The sequence below is a fragment of the Eptesicus fuscus genome, chromosome 16, assembly GCF_027574615.1.
Source record: "Eptesicus fuscus isolate TK198812 chromosome 16, DD_ASM_mEF_20220401, whole genome shotgun sequence".
NCBI classification, from domain to species: Eukaryota; Metazoa; Chordata; class Mammalia; order Chiroptera; family Vespertilionidae; genus Eptesicus; species Eptesicus fuscus.
In genome coordinates, this window is record NC_072488.1 from 7,980,720 (window position 1) to 8,000,563 (window position 19,844).

Consider the following 19,844-nt stretch of genomic DNA (forward strand, 5'->3'; position numbering starts at 1 on the left):
CCTCTACCTTTCCAGTTGCCTATTTCAGTTTGTGGACTTGGGTCTTAAGTCTTAGAAAGGTTTCCTATTCTGTCATTTTATATCTGAGATAACATTTATGCTTTGGTAAGATTTTATATTCCTATGCTCCTCTTTTATCTTTTTATTATTTCCCCCTGAATTTTTAGGATATTCTCTCAAACTTCTACCCCATTTATCTTTATTTTGTGTTAACTTTTACCATGCAGTTTTAAATTTATGTGAATAAAGTTACTTCTAATCTTAGTTGTGGCATCTTAATAACTACTTAGTCATATAAAATGCAATATTTTTTTTTTACCTTTTAGAAAACAGGAATCAGACTTTTGAAAAAGAATTCTTTGCCATTTCCTTCAGTACATGTATTGCTGAGGGGAGCATTTCTTTGATTTCTTTTAAGTGGTTCCTCATTTTTTTTTAGGTTCAATGTTTTTCTCTTTCTCATCCTCATTAAAAAAAATTGATAATTGTCAGTTGTTAACTCAGATTCGAAGTTGAGCTGTGTCCTATCATAATAGAGTTGGTTCTTATAGGAATTTGGGGAATATTTTATAGTTCTGAATATTTGCCTAGCCATTTTAAAAATTCGAACAAACTGGCTCAGCTGGTGTGGCTCACTGGTTGAGTGTTGACCTATGAATATGGTTCAATTTCCAGTCAGGGCATATCCCCAGGGTGCAGGCTCAATCCCCAGTGTGGGGTGTGCAGGAGGCAGCCAAACAATATTTTCTGTCATCATTGATGCTTCTATCTCTCCATCTCCCTGTCTGAAATCAATAAAAAATATTTTTTAAAAATTCTAACAATTAGAGAAAGTTAGCAGAATTGTCGGGATCTTTGTCTCTGTGCTAAAGAATTCTTCTCCACCTACTCTCTTTTATCCATACTTTCGTGGCCAGCCATGCCAGTGACAGGGCCTAGGTGTACCTAACCTGCCTCACGATCTTTCCCTGGCTGGCCTTCCTTAGTGCTGTCCAGGACTCAGCCTGTTGCCCTCTGTCTAAGAAGAATCCTAGTTTGTATAATGATGCTGACACGTCCAAATATTACTAATTGACACAGGGTAGGGAGTGCAAACAGTGTCCCCTGTTGGCTTTCCATCTACTGTTGCTTCTAGCACTCACTTCTTTGAGTTATGGGTTGGAGAAGTCTGCATGAGGGAAAAAGGTTTTCTCACAGGAGGAAGAGGAGATCTCTTATGGGTTTAATTTGGCCTCCTTCTGTTTATATCACATCTGCCCAATACCTAGTAGAAATTTGTTAGTTTCTGGAAACTAAAGATTGTTCTTTGTGTTACAGCAGTTTTATATATGTATATATTCCTGTTTTTATATTCTTGTTATTTCAGTAGAATTTTTTGAAAATGTGAAAGGCAGTGAAGAGTTAGGTGCATTTTGTTTTTCTTTCTATTATCTTGTCCAGTGTAAATAATTTTTATTAACATACTCAATTTGATAAATACAGGCATATAATTATTTTTTAGGCTATGTTTACATATGAATTTACATAATGTTAATTTCATTTAATTTTTACAGCTGTCTGTCCAGAAGCTAATTAGTATTTATTATTTGTTTTTTAGAAAATGGATTCTACATCTCTATTACCAACATTTTTAGATGTGGATCTGACAATATCACATACAGAAATTTGTCCTAAGGACATTCTGGTGAAATTTCAAGGGAGAAATAATATTGAATGTGAGTTTGACTATCACATATTGCAGAGGGAGATACAGCATATTCCAAAAGTAAAAAAGAATGTGGACATTGATGAATTTTGTTTGGTAGAAGAAAGAGTATCTGGAGAATGGCAGAGAGGAAGAGTTTTGGAAAAGAAAAACGAACTCTATACTGTGCTCCTAATAGATCGTGGAGAAGAACTAAGAGTCAGCAGTATGCAGATTGCTTCAGCCTGTGGCAAGTTATTTGAACTACCACCGCGGGTAGTATTCGGTATTTTTGCAAACATACTACCAATTGGAGAAAAATGGTCTCCTAAGGCCTTGAATTATTTCCAGTCATTAGTAGGGTTACAAGTGAAAGGTTGTGTAATACAAGCCATTTTGCCTCTTCACATGATTATTCTTGAAGTGCCAAAAATTATATCTCAGGTTCTTGAATTAAAATTAGGAAGACATATTGATGGGGATTCATTTTGTCTAATTGTGGAAATGTTAAAAGAATTCCCACATCAAATTCCTGATTTATTACAACATAAGACACCTGAGTTATCATTACATAATAATGATACTTTACTTGATATCCAACATGTTCTGGATAGTTTGCAGCCATCTTTGCCAATAGGTAATATTGAAAGTGTAAAGGTATCATCTGCATTGAGCCCAAGTAAATTTTATTGTCAATTAATTAAATGGATTCCAGAGTTAGAAGACTTGACAGTGTGCATGAATTTGCATTATGATATCAATCAAGAGAGTAGTCCTACTTGTGATAATTTTGGACTACTTTGTGTTGCCAAAAGGAGAAATGGACAGTGGCATAGAGGCATTCTTCAGCAGCTCTTGCCTAATAATCAAGTGAAAATTTGGTTTATGGATTATGGCAGTAATGAGGTTATACCCTCAGTTAATGTAAAGAAACTTAAACAGGATTTTATTTCAGTACCATTGTTTTCATTTCCATGTTCTCTGACATATTTACACAGTCCAGATAAAAATGTAAGAAAATTTCAACTCAGTGTATTTAAACAAGCCTTGTTAGGACAAATAGTATATGCACAAATCGATTGGCTCAATAAGGATGAGCATTTGTATTATGTAACATTACAAACTCAAGAGTCCACAAATAATTCTAAGTGTCTGCTAAAGACTGTAGGCACACAAGTACTTTGCCACCTTTCTGATTTAAAAATATCGAATATGTTGAGAGAAAATAGTACTTCTGCTGTAAATAGCATTGCAGTTGAGAATTTTATTGGAAATACTGAACAGTTGATAAACTCTCTAAATAATAAAGGCACTTTGAAAGTAGGTTTTCCTATTAAAACTATAGAAATGGAGATAGAAGCTGCCTACATAGCTTTCGTAGCGTATGTATTAAACCCATCAAATTTCTGGGTACGCACCAATGAACATCAGAATGAATTTCAAGATATAATGAAAAATATAAACAGATTTTACGATTTATGTGAAAATGATGAACTAATTCTAAGAAATCCAGAACCTGGGTCATTTTGTTGTGCGAGATATAGCAAGGACAGACGTTTTTACAGAGCTGTCATCAATGAAATTAATGGTTATAAGATTAATGTGTATTTTTTGGATTATGGAAATACTGATTCCATACCATTTTTTGATGTAAGAACTTTGCTTCCAGAATTTTGTGAGTTGCCTGCCTTAGCCATGTGCTGTTCACTTGTACATATATTTCCTGTTGAAGATATTTGGGTGAAGGCAGCAACTGATTATTTTAAAAAAATTGTCTTAAACAAAGCAGTTTTGCTTCAAGTTATAGCAAAAAAAGATGACAAGTACACTGTAAATATTCAGAGTATTGAAGCCTCTGAAAATATTGATGTTGTCTCTCTTATGGTACAAGCTGGATATGCAGAATATTGGGAAGTAGAGCCAGAATGTTATCCAAAATCTGTAAGTCAATGTTCAGTGTTAAATTTAAAATCTAAAAACAAAGTTAAGAAGATCTTATCTGCCCTTCCTGAAGGACGTAAACCTAAAAAGTATCACTCAAATAAGCTTAAAGAAAGTAATTATTCTTTGGTAAAGTCCCCAGCTATTAATTTCTCAAATTTAAAAAATCCTCTCACCTTGTCTGTGGAACCTGAGTTACCATGGCCTTATAAAGAATATATGTTTAAACCAGGAACAGTCCTTGAAGTTAAGTGTTCTTATTGTTATGGCCCAGGTGACTTTTCATGCCAGCTTCAATGTAAGTTAGAAGACCTAAAATTACTGATGGAACAAATTCAGAATTATTACAGCATTCATTCTGATCCTTATCATATTGGGCAGATAGCTTGTGTTGCTAAGTATTCCAAAGATAGGAAGTGGTATAGAGCTGCTATTTTGACTCGAGTATCTAATAAAGAAGTTGATGTAGTATTTGTTGATTATGGTTACCGGGAAAGAGTTTTAATTAAAGATCTTTGTGCGATTAACCCATATTTTCTTTTTTTAGAAAGCCAAGCCTTCAGATGTAGACTTAACCATTTAATTGAACCCATTAGTTGTAAATTATTAAGTTGGACAAGAGAAGCATGCAGAGACTTTGGGAATTTTATTTCTTCATCCAGAGGGTTATTGACTTGTGTCATCTGTGCCTTAGTTCTTATACATCCAAACCATTTATGTAACTTGGTAGATTTACAATCTCCATTTACAAGTGCAAAAGAATTTCTTATCAATCATGGCTCTGCACAGTATAGTACATTATCAAAGCCATTCCCATCTTCAGTTAGTCTTTACAGCTACTGTTATTCCTCCTTTAATATAAAAATTGGAAGTGAGGAAGAAATATATATATCTCATATATATAGTCCCAAAAAGTTTTATTGCCAATTTAGTAGAAATAATAAAGACCTAAAGATGATAGAAACAAAAATCACAGAGATTAATAACCTCAAAAATTATCCAGAATATTCTAGCAAGAAGAGATTGTGCATATGTAAATATATAGAGGATGGTCTCTTTTATAGAGCTTTAGCAATGCCAAAGTCAGATTCATTATCTGACTTTCTGGTCTATTTTGTGGACTTTGGAAATAAGCAATTAGTAGAAGAAAGTATGTTGAGGGTTATTTCAGATCAGTTTCCAGAGTTGCTGTTTACACCTATGCAAGCTGTTAAGTGCTTTTTGTCAGATCTTAGAGATGTAGATATTCCAGTAGAAATCAATAGGTGGTTTGAAGATAGTTTCTTGGGAAGACCATTAAGGGCAGTAATATTGTCCAAGGAGTCAGATGGCCAGCTTGGTGTAGAATTGTACGATGGATATCAACATGTAAATCAGAAAATTAAAATGTTGCTTCATGCTTATGGAAAAAAACATTGTGACCCAGCACACTGTGTGGAAAAGGGCCTTAAAATAAATGAGAATAAGAGACTTGCTGTTTCTTTGAAAGGCAAAAGAGAAAACTATCACCATGATATGACAAATAAAACTAGCCTAGTAACATATCCTGAAAGCAAAATACATCAATTAATGAATTCCAAAGGTATATATGCCCGGGTTTTGAAACCATCAGTTTGTTATAAAATTGAGCCTGTGTCAAAAAACAAAGTAAAGAAGTCTTTGAATGATGGACTTAAAAATAAAGGTGTAGACGTCCCTGGATTTGCATATACTCTTGATGAAAGTGATGTGGGCAAGAAATCAGTAAGGGTTGTGTCACAGTCTTTTATCAGAGAATTACATCAAGTAGCCTCACGAAACCCATATAATCTTACAAGACCACAGATCAAAGACCTTCCTGAACCCAAAATTTATTTGAATGCTAAAGTTAAAGGATATGTTTCTAATATCAGTAACCCAGCAAGTTTCCATATTCATCTTGAGGAGAATGAAAATGTAATAATCAGACTTGCAGATGCTCTAAATGAAAGAAGAGCAGATATAGTGAGTGAGAGAAAATCAGTTAAACCTATCGTGGGAGATCTTGTAATTGCAGAATACTCTACTGAAAATGCCATTTACAGAGCTGTTATTAAGAACACTTTGCCAGGAAATTTTTTTGAAGTGGAATTTATTGACTATGGTAACACTGAAATAGTAAACATATCTAAAATTTATGAACTTAAAAGAGAATTCTTAACTATTCCTCAGCTAGGACTCCATTCTTTTCTCAGTGGAGTAAAGTGGAATGAGCCTGGTGAAATATGGGACAGTAAAACTATAGATTATTTTGCTTCACGAGTAAGTAACAAAACAGTTTCTTGTGAGTTTTTGAAAAAGCATGAGCAGAAATGGGAAGTAAACATAATTTGTGATGAAAAATGTGTCATTAATGAACTACTGAAATGGACAGCATGTCCAAAACTACAGAAAACAGTATTGCAAAGGCCTCAGGTTGTTTCTCAGAAGGTAAGCCCTGATGATAGTGAAATGAAGAAAGTGAGCTCAAATGAACATGAAAGTTCTGTGATCCTTCAACCATCCTACCGACAGCTGGTTAATATTCCTTTTGAACAGTTAAAACCTGGACAACTCGAAAAGGCTGAAATTCTTTATGTTTCAAAAAGTGGGGCATTTTATGTGAAGTTATCTAAAAATAAAAAAATATTATCAGATTTAACAGTATTAATTACTAAAGAAGTAAAACAACCTTTTTCACCAATTGAAAATATTGAAAAAGGCTTAGAATGCTTGGCAAAATCTAAAAATACTTTGAAGTGGCATCGATCAAAAGTAGAAAAAAAGTGTGTTGATGAGACAGTGCTTGTTTTTTTAGTAGATTGTGGTAGGTATGACACAGTGCCTTTAGGTAATATCAGGGTACTTAGTAATGAAATCAGAAATATTCCAAGACAAGCTGTGCCTTGTAAATGGGTTTGGTTTGAAAATTTTAGAAACATGCCGTTTGAGTCCATTGTGCATTTATTTGCTCATTTGGAAGTAGACATCCTTTTCCTAAAATATTTAAACTTTTCCTGGGAAGTAGAAATTTTGGTAGATGGCCTGTTACTTTTGGAATATTTAAATTTAAATACAGTTCATGTTGAAGAAAACAAACTTAGATCTTCAGAAATTATTTTCGGTTTGGCATCTAAGACTCCTGTGTCATCATGTACAATAAGATCTTTTACTTGGGCACAACTCCAAAATGGTAGGCGATATTCTGGTATTGCCACTGCTGTTTCTGATCCATCAGACTTTTGCATTCAGTTAGATGATTTATTTGACACAATGAAATCTGTCTTTATGTTGCTTTCTGATCTACCAGAAACCTTGCAAACAGTGTCTCAAGAGCACATAATTCCCGGTTGTAGTTGTTTGTTCAAATATGAACTGGAAGATCAATGGAATAGAATAGAAATTTCTGAAGTCTCTGATCAGTCTTTACTTATTGTGTTGATTGACTATGGATTTTCCATTTACATACCTTATTCAGATATAAGAAATCTTAGAGTTGTTCCCGAGGACCTTCTGAATTTGCCAAGGCTAAGTTATCCTTGTGCCTTATATGGTATCTTACCTGCTAATGGGAAACATTGGAATGAAGAAGCCAAAAGTTTTTTTCTAGATTTCCTAAGTAAGCCAGGCTTAGATTTTCAGTTTAGAGAATATAAAGTTGAAACAAAACTGAAAGTAGATGTCATTTATGAGAAAAACAGTCTGGCAGATATCTTAGTTGCATATGGTTTTGCAATGTATTCTAAAGATTCAGATCATCTTGATGCAGTTACTACTACTGGATCTACTAAAATCCAATGTAAATTACAGAGGAAGCCTGTTTACTCATTATTAGATCACAGTTGTTACAAAAGAGAAAATATAAATTGTACATGCACTGAGAAACAGAAGCTAAAAAAGCAGAAAACTATAAAGAGGAAAGATGGCTGTAAGAACCCCTTAAGCAAAAGCCATGTTAGTAAAAGATTATATTTTAGAAATCTAACACTGAGGAATAAGGTTGAAAGTGGAAAACATAATCCTCAAAGTACCATTCCATTTGATAAGTGTGCAGCAGCTTCATTTTGGGAACTGTTACCTAATGGTTTGAAGAACAATACTAATTGCATTGAAAACATAGTAAAAAAGCTACCAATTGGAGAAATCCAGGAAAAGAACAGAATGGATTTGAGAACAGCAGTACAAGCAATGCATATTAATGGAAAAATATCAGAAGAACACTTAAAGGGTAAGTAGCCAGTTATAAAAAGTAGATTCTTTTTGTAGACTCTATTTTTGATTCTTTATAAAAGTTTTTTATGTACGAAAATTATCCAAATTGAAAATATCCTACTGCAAGAAAATTTACTAAAAAGCCTGAATAAATGAATAAACTTGGAGTGATCATTTGAACAATAAAATGATCACTTGAACAGCAACCTTTGAGAATGTAAACAAAGTATAGAGGATTTTAACCACACATGCGTGTACATGTTACAGATAATTTCAGGGTTTCACAAAACTTCTGATGGTCCATAGATCTCAAATTAATAAATCTTGCTGCTATTAGGGAGCTTCTTGGGCTCACTTTGAAGAATCAATTTTCTATTATGTATTTTTATCAGATGAAATATATATTTAGTGTTTTTTTTTGTTGTGTGTGTGTGTGCTTTTATCAGAGAGAGAGGAAGGGAGAGGGTAGATGAGAGAGGAACATCATTGTTCTGCTGCCTCCTGCATGGCCCCTACTGGAGATCAAACCTGCAACCTGGGCATGTGCCCTGACTGGGAATCGAACCCACACCTCCTGGTTCATAGCTCGACGCTCAACCACTGAGCCACGCTGGCCAGGCAGTAAGTTAAATTTCTGATACTGCAAGAAACAAATATTTAGGATAGTGTATACATATGTACACATGCACACATTTGTAGAGTAATGTTAGATTAATGGTTACACTTATTTTTTGAAGGTAGGATTTACGTATAAGAGACAATTATAGTTTTAAATAAAGACTAGAATAGGTTATATGTGTTTCTCCAAAGTGGATATACACTGAGTGGCCAGATTATTATGACCACCCCATCAGTACTTTGTTGGGCCACCTTTTGCCTTCAATACTGCTGTAATTGTTCTTGTCATTGACTCCACGAGATGTTGAAATGTGATGTGAGGAATCTGACACCATGCCTGATGAAGAGCACTGTCCAGTTCTGTGAGATTGGATGGTTGTGGAACCAGCTGCCTGATGGCTCTTTTAACTTCGTCCCACAAATGCTCAATTGGATTGAGATCTGGTGATTGTGGGGGCCACCTCAGCAAGGTAAAGTCTCCCTCATGTTCTTGAAACCACTCCTGCACAACACGAGCACCGTGGCATGGCGCATTGTCTTGTTGGAAGAAGCCATCTCCATTGCCATACGCCATCAACATGACAGGATGAACTTGATCAGCAATGATACTTAGATATGTTGTGCTATTCAGACGTTGTTCCACATGAATTAAAGGGCCCAAATCATGCCAGGAAAACATGCCCCAAACCATAACACTGCCCCCACCAGCTTGAAGGGTTGTACTCATGCATGTGGGGTGCATGCTTTCATGATGTTTCCGCCAAATTCTCACTCTGCCATCTGCATGATGCAATTGGAAACGTGATTCATCGGACCACTGACTTTTTTCCAATGCTTGACTGTCCAATCCTTGTGTTCCTGTGCGAATTGGAGACGTTTTATCTTGGTAACTGCAGACATCAAAGGTGTTCGAACAGGCCTTCCGCTTCCATATCCCATACGATGCAGTGTATGGCTAATTTGCCTACAAATGTCAGGTGGTCATAATAATCTGGCCACTCAGTGTATATTACTAATTGTTTAAGAAAAGATGTTTTTATTTGTTAAACTACATGTGTAATTACATGTATATGTTATAGTATGTATAATATGTATAATTTGTGCTCTTTTTCTATTGTAACTTCTTAGGAATTAAGTAAAAAGAAATTCTAATTATAGTAGGAATTTTCAATATAAACCCTGGAATAATTCTCAATAAAATATACAGTGCCTTGAAAATCATTAATTTTTGCTTGTTTTTCAGTAGAGGGAGATGAAAGCTCAGATCGTTTATGCATCAGTTTGGCAACAAATGACACATAGGACACCCAATAATTACTCTTTTGCTTTAGATGCTCCAGATACATAACCAAAGTGGTAAGCATAGGACAACTTTTAACATTAAAGTACATTAAAGGAATCTAGATTGTTCAGATTACTTCCCCAGGAGACAATGATTAGAATGTTATAGAAATTCTATGTGAGCAAGAATTGTGATGATATGATTTGAAAAAACTTACATAGGAAATATGGCTCACATATTTGTAAAGTACAGTTGACCCTTGAACAACACTGGTTTGAACTGCATGGGACTGCTTATATGTGGATTTTTTTCAATAAATATACAGCTGGTCTTCCAGATCCCTGGGTTTCACATCCATAGATTCAACCAACTGCAGATAGAAAACAGTATCTTCAGTCCAAGGTTCAGAATATGGATGTAGAGGGCCAATGTGCACATTTTTCTACACCACCTATAATAATAAAAGCGTAATATGCTAATTAGACTGGACGTCCTTCCAGACATCCTTCTGTCCTTCCAGATGAAGCTGGGGCTGAGAGGGAAGCCCAGGTTTCGGGTGCTAGAGGGAAGCTGGTGCCGGCAGCCAGAGGAAGGAAGGCCTACTTTTGCACGAATTTCATGCATCGGGCCTCCAGTTTTATATAAGGGACTTGAGCATCAATGGATTTTGGTATTCACAGGGGTCCTAGGACCAATCCCCTGTGGACACTGATGGACTATAGTTCAGTTTTGGGGGAGTCAAAAGTTATAGCGGATGGTTGATGCACCTAACCCTCAAGTTGTTCAAGGGTAAACATTTTATTCGATACACTATTTGCAAGTGGTTTCACATTCATTAGATAATATTATTTTATCATTACCTTCAGCTGTTTTTCAGGTGTCTCCTACAATTATTTAATTTGTTACTTTGTATAGTAATAATTATAATACATAGAGAATTAATGCTACATAACTATATTCCCTAGAAATGTAGGTGCTCATAGGACTAATATTTATTAAAAGGATGTAGAAGCCGGCTTAATTTCATCCTTCCCTCTAGCTCACAAGAAAAAATGAAAAATTTTCATTTTTTCACTTTATTTTCTAGTTATATATTTAATTTGGTCTTATATAAAGTATTTTTGGTTGTTGTGGGTATTTGTGACATTCAAGAACACTACTATCTATTTGGAGGGTAGGTATTAGCCAATGCATTTACCTGTGAATTGAAATGTATTTTGTAAGTAATCACTGAGCAAACTGTGAGTCTTGTTTTGGTGCAAGTATAGAACCATAAAGTTATGTAAGTATACTTAAGAGTCAGTGTAAGCCAAATAGATTTGAAGAACTAGAAAGGTGGTGATTTAAAAAGAGTATTTGGAAAAACTTAGAAATTTCCTAAGCTTGCTAGGGACAATCAGTTTTATTGTTATTTGTTCATGTACGTTGGATATGTTGGTATTGTCACTTTTTGAGATTAGGAAACAATTTTTAGAAGTAGTATTGTTTATGAATACTTGTAAGTTTAATTTTGGTATCCTGAGAAGAAAGTTTATTCAGGGCTAGGAGACTTTATGTATATTTTTTGCATTACAAGTTAATCTCTGAATTCACTTGTAAAGCAATCTGGGCATGGACTTTTCTTCTTGAGAAAATTGTTAATTACTACTAATTTTTTTTTTTTTACTCATTATAGATGTGTTCAGTTTTTCTATTTCTTCTGAGTCAGTTCAGTTTCGGTTATTTGTGTCATTCTAGGAATTTGCCCTTTTCACCCAAATTGTCTATGTTGGCATAAAGTCATCATATGTCATAAAACTTTTAATTTCTGTAGAGTCAGTAATGATGTTCTCAGTTTAATTTTTAATTTTGATTATTTGCCTTTCTTCAGTTTTGAAAAATTGTGGTGGCAAAATGCACAGAGTTTACCATCTTAACCATTTTTCAGTATGGAGTTCAGTGTTATTAAGTACATTCAGTATGGAATTCAGTGTTATTAAGTACAGTAGAGGCCCGGTGCATGAAATTTGTGCACGGGGGGTGTGTCCCTCAGCCCAGCCTGCACCCTCTCCAATCTAGGACCCCTCGGTGGTATTAGGCCTAAACGGGCAGTCGGACATCCCTCTCACAATCCAGGACTGATGGTTCCCAACTGCTGACCTGCCTGCCTTCCTGATTGCCCCTAACCGCTTCTGCCTGCCAGCCTGATCACCCCTTAACCACTCCCCTGCCATCCTGATTGATGCCTAACTGCTCCCCTGCCAGCCTGTTTGCCCCTAACTGCCCTCCCCTGCAGGCCTGGGTCCCTCCCAACTGCCCTTCTCTGCAGGCCTGGTCGCCCCCAACTTCCCTCCTCTGTCAGCTTGGTCACCCCTAACTGCCCTCCCCTGCAGGCTTGATCACCCCCAACTGCCCTCCCTTGCAGGCCTGGTCCCTCCCAACTGCCCTCCCCTGCTGGCCATCTTATGGTGGCCATCTTGTGTCCACATGGGGGCAGGATCTTTGACCACATGGGGGCAGCCATCTTGTGTGTTGGAGTGATGGTCAATCTGCATATTACTCTTTTATTATATAGGATAGAGGCCTGGTGCACAGATGGGGGCCGGCTGGTTTGCCCTGAAGGATGTCCCGGATCAGGTTGGGGGTTTTCTTAGGGCGTGGGGTGGCCTGGGCGAGGGGCCTGTGGTGGTTTTCAGGCCGGCCACACCCCCCGGTGACCCGAGCAGAGGCCCTGGTATCTGGGGTTTATTTATCTTATACAATTGAAACTTTGTAGCCTGGAGCGGAGCCAAGCCTTCTGCTTGCTCCATGGCGGCAGCCATTTCTGTTGGGATTTATGTATCTTCTGTAATTGAAACTTTGTAGCCTTAAGCGGAGGCCTGGGCCAGCCAGGGTGTGCGGAAAGCTTGGCTTCCTCCATCGCCGGGGGCAACCCTAGCCTCCTGCACTTTCAAGCTCGTGGCTGCCGCCATTTTTCTGTGGATTAATGTATCTTCTATCATTGAAACTTTGTAGCCTTGAGGGGAGGCCTAGGCCGGCAAGGGCAGGCAGAAAGCTTAGCTTCCTCCATTGCCGGGGAAACCCAAGCCTACCTCCTGCTCTCTGTGGCTGTAGGCATCTTGGTTGGGTTTATTTGCATATTCACTCCTGATTGGCTGGTGGGCGTGGCTTGTGGGTGTAGCAGAGTGATGGTTAATTTGCATATTACTCTTTTATTAGATAGGGTTGTTGTGCCACCATCACCACTATCCATTTTTGGAACTCTTTTCACCTTGCAAAACTGAAACTCTATATCAATTAAATACTAACTCCCCAATAAATCCTCCCTACAGTTCCTGGCAACTACCATTCAACTTTTTATTTTGATGAATGGTACCTCATATGAGTGGAATCACATAGTATTTGTCCCTTTGTGATTTGTCCCTACGTGATATTTCACGTAAAAACATGTATTTAAGGTTCAGGCATGTTGTAGGATGTTAGAAATTTCTTCCTTTTTAAGGCTGATGGATTTTCAGTTTTTACAGCACCATTTACTACCAAAGACTATTCTTTGTCTGTTGAGTAGTTGTAGAGCCTTTGGCCAGTACCCATTTTCTTGATTGCTACAGCTCTGGAGTATTTTTGAAATCATAAAGTATAAGCCCTCATATCTGTTCTTTTTCAAAATTATTTTGGCTCTCCTGGATCCCTTATATTTCCAAATGAATTTGAGGATCATCTTGTAAAAGTCTGCAAAAATGCCAGCTTGAATTTTTATAGCAATTAGTTGAATCAAGATTAATTTGGGTAGAGTTGCTATCATAGCAATATTGAGTCTTTTAAGCCATGAACAGGGGAATATCTCTCCATTTGTTGACCTTTACTTTCCCTCAGTAACATTTATAATTTTTTAGTATGTAAATCTTGAACAGTTTTTATTATATGTATTTTAAATATTTTTTCTTTTGAGGCCATTGTGAAAGATACTGGGTTTATTATTTTATTTTCCAATTGTTCATTATTTATAGGAATACAATTGATTTTTGATCTTGTGTCCTCTGACCTTGCTATGTTTGTTCATTAGTTCTAATTTGTGTGTGTATGTGTGTGCATATGTGTGTTCTTTTGGGTTTACTGAATGCAGGATTATGTCATATACCATTACGTAAAATTTTAGTCTTCCCTTTCTGATTTGGATGCCCTTTTCCCCCCCAGATGGCAGTACTTAGCACCTCTATTACAATGTTGAAAAGAAGTGGTGAGAGTAGTCATCTATGCCTTGTCTGTTTCAGGAGAAAGGCCTTGTCTTTAACCATTAAGTATGATGTTTGTATAGGTGTTATAAACCTTAATCACACTGAGGACATTCCTTTCTAATCTAAGTTTATTGAGAATTTTTATCATGAATAAATGCTTGCTTAAACTATTTCCTTCGTTATCTATCACTTTTTCCTGCTTTCTTTCCCTAATATTTTTTGTTACATGGTAAACAAAGACAATGTGGGTGTATATTGTAGTAGCTTTGGTTTATGTTATCTTTCTCTTAATATTTTGAATATTCTTCTGGTAGGTAGTGAACTTGTTTTATTTTTTAAATATATTTTTTATTGATTTCAGAGAGGAAGGGAGAGAGAGATAGAAACATCAATGCTGAGAGAGAATCATTGATTGGCTGCCTCCTGAAGGCCCCCCACTGGGGAATGAGCCCACAACCCAGGCATGTGGTTTGACAGGGAATCAAACCGTGGCCTCTTAGTTCATAGGTTGATGCTCAACCACTGAGTCACGCTGGCCTACCCAAAACTATGAGTGTATCCGTAGATAAGGCCTAGACATTGTGGAGCAGAGATAAGCCAACCCTGAGGTGTCCTGTCTGAATTTCTGCCTCTCAGAATTTATGAACAACATAATGTCATTATTTTATCACTAGGTTATGGAATAATTTATTGTATGGAAATAATAACTAAAACAGATTTGGTACCAAAAGGGAGATGCTGCCATACTTTTAGAACTAGCAGTGGGCAGAAACTGAAAGGGCCTTGAAGAGAAGAAGCCTGACAAGCCTAAGGGAGACTATCAGTGAGGGCTTTGAGGAAGTTGGAGAAAATGTTGGGAGCTGGAGAAAAGGAGGCTGGAGACCTTTGTTAAATGTAGTAAGGAAAGTTAGCATAATTGCTACTGCCATAATATGGAAAATGAAGAGATTTCCAAGTGATTACTATATGCCTCTCTTTTTTGAATGAGAGTGCCTATAAAGTTATTCTTTGCTAGTTCCACAAGCGTACGTTGGATGTTTGTGGGCTAATATGCCACTCTATTTCATAGGTCTTCAGATCAAGAAGAACTCTACTTAAGAATCCACTGCTGGGGAACTTAACCTACACTGGGACTTGATTGAAAGGATGAGGTCTGAAACTGTCCTGATGCCTAATGGACTGAGACTTTGGAGTCTTGGGGAAGGTGTAGTGTATTATTATTCATATAGGAATGGTGTGAATTGTTGTGGCCAGAGGGCAGACTGTGTTTCATTGTATTATCCGAAGATTGCCACATCAGTATTTCTCATCTTACCTGCTCTTATCCAGGGTGAACTTGCCATTCCCCATCAGGAGGTCTCATAGATCTGGGCAGGTTGGTGGCCCTTTTGACCAAAGCTTAGGGTGATGCCAAGTGACCTCACAAGGCTGGGTCATAAACCGTGATGCAGCTTTCACATTCCTTTCTGACACACTTGCACCTGGTGCCCTGCACCATCATGCAGGAAATCCACTAGCTAGCCATTTGGTGTGTCCTTGCTGAGGCCATGGGCATTGTGCAAAGATAAGCCAACTTCATCGTGCCATTCATGTCCAAATTCCTAACTGTAAGACCCATGAACCTAATAAAATAGTTGTATTTTATACACTAAGCTTTGAGGTAGTAACGGACAACTGGATAACTTAAAAACCACATTGTAAGTCTCATTTGACCTTTTGGTGTTTAAAGTGGCTTTATAATGAGTAAAGTATTAATTTTAGTGAAAAAGTTTATGATACACATTTTAGCTGCTTAATGGCTTGCTTATTCATTTATTTGGTTTTAGTGTACTAAGTCAGTTGTTGGCAAACTGTGGCTTGCGAGCCACATGTGGCTCTTTGGCCCCTTGAGTGTGGCTCTGCATTAGAACCACTTCTTCAAAATAGACTCGCCCAGGCTAAAAACCAACTTCTGCACATGGGCCACAAAGTTTCAATCGCACTGTATGTGCGCACTCGCACGTGGTATTTTGTGGAAGAGCCACACTAAAGGGGCCAAAGAGCTGCATGTGGCTCGCGAGCCGCGGTTTGCTGACCACTGTACTAAGTCATATGGCTGTGGCTGATTTCTAGATAGTTGATGTGCCACTGCACATTAGTTTATACTGGTTTATTTATAAACTTTCTATTTAATTTGCATTTTGTTCTCTTACTTGATTGAAAACTCAATAAATATAATAATTCTTTCAATTTGCCTCTATATTTTATACATAATTTATATGATATAAATGCATATTGATTGAATATTAAATTTTATATTTTCAGAGGGCATAGGTCATGAGCTTTAAAAATAATGTGAAATGTTATGGATGACTTAGGAAACATGGAATTATATATATCAATATTAATTCTTTTATTAATAAGGGTAATAGTCTGTCTTTTAAGGAACTTCATTCCTGGTAAACTATATATCTAATTTGAGTATTTTTTATGAGGTAAAGATTGGAGATAAAAGAGCAGATTTTTTTAGCTGTTAAGAAAAAATGTTTTTGTAATTTTTGGAGGGCTTTACTGACATCTAGTGGCATTCAGTCCTATATGGTTTAAATTCCTTTTAGCTTTATTTCTGCTCGTCTTTCCATGACTATATTCTCTTAATTTTCAAACTTGTTTTAAGGAAAGAGATATTTTAGGTGCCTAAAGTGAGAATAGCATTTTTTGAAATGTGTATTATGCATATACCTCATATATAATTTAATATAGATGAATAAATATAGTCATGTCATTCATTCTTAAGTGGAGTATTTTTTGCTGTATTTTTTTATTTTATTTTCCTACCTTACTCCTTTTTCCATTTATATAATTTTCTTACCCCTGTCCTAAGGTAGATCATGGTAACTGCCTAGATTTTCTCCACGTGCATCCATTTCAGTGTATGAGTGAATATAATTATATAAATATATAAATACAATGTACACATTTTTATTATGTTTTAGAAAAACAAGACCATATACAGTTTTATACAACTCTTAGAAATCTAAGATAAGTAATATTGTTCCATTTATTCATTTCAATGTATGCATAATTTTTAAAAGTATGGATATGTTTTAATTTCATTTTCAGCAACTTCTCTATTGATGGGCATTTATCTTTGTGGTTTTTGCCACATTGGATGTAGTGGCAATACACATCTGTACATCTTTATCCTAACATAGGGGTGACTTTGTCTCTCTGAGATAGATTTTTAGCAGTGAGATTGGTGGGTAAATGAATGTATTTTTAATTTTAATAGATGTTCCCATATTGCTTTTAAAAGCAGGTGAAATGTCAATAAGCAACATTAGTAGATTTTCGTGCATGAAGGTGTAAAGTGATTTATTAATTTCAATTTCCTGATTACTAGAGAATTTGAACAATTTTTTATGTTTAACTCTGAATTTATTTCTCTATGAATTTTTTAATTTTGACTTTTGCACTTTGTATGTTAACCCCTTGCTTATCATCCAATTTACAAATATTTTGTATGGAAAAAGATATTACAGCAAAGTTTTAACTCATCATACAATTAAACATTTTTGTGTTTCGTTTTTGAGACACTTTGAGTTTCTCAGATGTAATTAAAAAACTCCACAGATGGATTGTATTCCTCCACTTTCCTTTTCTTCCTTTTTTTTTTTTATCTTACAAAGTATTCTTTTGTCTGAGTTTTTACATTTAAATCTTAATCCATTTGAAATTTAATTATTTTAATAAATTTAAAAATACACACAGTATATATATATTCACACATGTATATCTTTATGTATAGATATATACACTGAGTGGCCAGATTATTATGATCTCTGAACGCATAATAATTTGGCCACTCAGTGTATATCCTATTTAATAAAAGGCTAATATGCAAATTGTCCCCTCGACCAGGAGTTCAACCAGCAGGCAGGCTGGCCAACCGCCCATGTCCCCTCCCCCTGGCCAGGCTGGCCGAAACCCACCCATGCACGAATTCATGCACTGGGCCTCTAATACATATATATATATATATATATATATATATATATATATATATTTTTTTTTTTTTTTTACACACACACACTCAGTGTATATACATATAGTAAAATGCCATATTAAAGAATTATCACAAAGTGAACAGCAGTCATTCAGAACAATTCTTGTCCCTTCTTAATGACTAAGTCTGCATTATTGCCTTCCTGCTTTTCTTCATATATTTGCCTCCTAAGCTGAATTCCTAAACATTGCAGTTCAGTTTGTTGGTTATTAGCCTTAATATAAATAATATAATATGTAATTTTTTATATCTCGTATTTTCACTTAACACTTGGTGAGTTTTTTCCCCACTGTAGTATGCAACAACATTCATTCATGCTCCTTGCTGTCTTGTATTCCGTTTGTCAATATATGACTCCTTTTTTGTTCATTGTTGATGGATATATGGGTTTTCAGTTTTTGACTATATGGGATAATGCTGCTGTGAACATTCTTGTGAATTGCTCTTGATACTTTTTTGCATGCATTTCAGTTGAATATATATTTCAGAGAGAAACTGATGGCTCATTTGGCACATAGGTAAGTCAGCAATTACTGCCCAAAGCGTTTTCAAAAGCTGTCATATATTTCATCCAGTTACTCTATCTCTACCAACACTTAGCATTGTCTGTCTTTTATTGTCTAAATCATTTAAAAATTATTTTTATTGATTTCAGAGAGGAAGGAGAGGGAAAGAGAGAGAAACATTAATGGTAAGAGAACCACTGATTGGCTACCTCCTGAATGACCCACACTGGGAATCGAGCTTGCAACTCAGGCATATGCCCTGACTGGGAATTGAACTGTGAACTCCTGTTTTATAGGTTGATACTTAACCACTGAGCCATGCTGGCCAGGCTGTCTTAGTCATTCTTAGGTGTAGGTATTGGAATAATATTGTGGCTTTAGCTTGCATTTTTCTGATAACTAAAGAAGTTGAATAACTTTTCATGTTTATTGGTCATTTAATTAAGAATTGCTGTTACTTGGTCACTTTTCTATGAGGAAGACATGTTCTAACTGATTTGTAGAAATTCTTTATATATACATATTCTGAATACACACACTTCATTGTCAATATCTTTTTCACTTAGCGGCTTTTTGTGGTAGTTAATTATTATTTTTTGATTAACAAAACTCTTAATTTTAATTAGTTCAATTTATACATTTATTTTCTGTGTTTAATGCTTTTTGTATCCTGTGGGAGAAATCTTTACATATCCAAGCTGATGAAAACAGTTTCCTAGAAGAATTTTATATTGCTTTTAAATTCAATCTACAATTCTTTTAAAATTAATTTTTATATAAGACACTAGGGGCCCAGTGCACAAATTTGTGCACCTTGAAAGGAACTGTGGGCCACAAGGCTGCGGTGAGAACAGGGGAGGGTCTTGGCCCATCCTTTGTGCCCCCGCCTGGCCCCTCCTGCCGTGGCCCCCCCCCCGGTCCCCTGTCTGCTGGCATCCTCCCTCCCACCACTGCCACTCCCACCCACTGCCAGCCCCGCTTGTACCCGTTGATGGCGCGGAGTGATTGGGGCTGGCGCCGGCAGTGGGTGCAAGTGGCAGCTGCTGCCCTGATCACCCCTCAGGAGCAGGGGGAGGTGAAGAAGCCCTGAAGGGTGATTGGGGCAGGCAGCTGCTGCTTGCATTTGCTGATGGCGCCCGCTGAGCAATCGGGGCTCGTGCTGGGTGCTGGCAGCGGGTGCGAACGGCAGTTCCAGAACCGGCAGTGGGTGTGAGCGGGGCCGGCACCTGCAGCAGGTGCGAGCACCAGGTGAGAATGTGGCGTGCAGGAGCAAAGAATTTTCATTAACCACCAGAGGCTTGCCCCGCTGACAGTAACCGGTGCCCCACCTTGGTCTGGCGCC

General features: G+C 36.7%; 1 protein-coding gene across 1 annotated transcript; it reads left to right on the top strand.

Annotated features, from left to right (window-relative positions):
• The first annotated feature begins 1,600 nt into the window (after nt 1-1,600).
• On the top strand, nt 1,601-7,858 carry TDRD15 (tudor domain containing 15). Its single transcript, XM_028140478.2, has one exon. It carries the CDS (start codon nt 1,601-1,603, stop codon nt 7,856-7,858), a length of 6,258 nt encoding a protein of 2,085 aa, XP_027996279.2.
• Nucleotides 7,859-19,844: the final 11,986 nt, after the last annotated feature.

What these genes read in the sequence shown, in the direction of transcription:
- TDRD15 (XM_028140478.2), top strand. Translation starts at nt 1,601, where the DNA reads ATGGATTCTACATCTCTATTACCAACATTTTTAGATGTGGATCTGACA.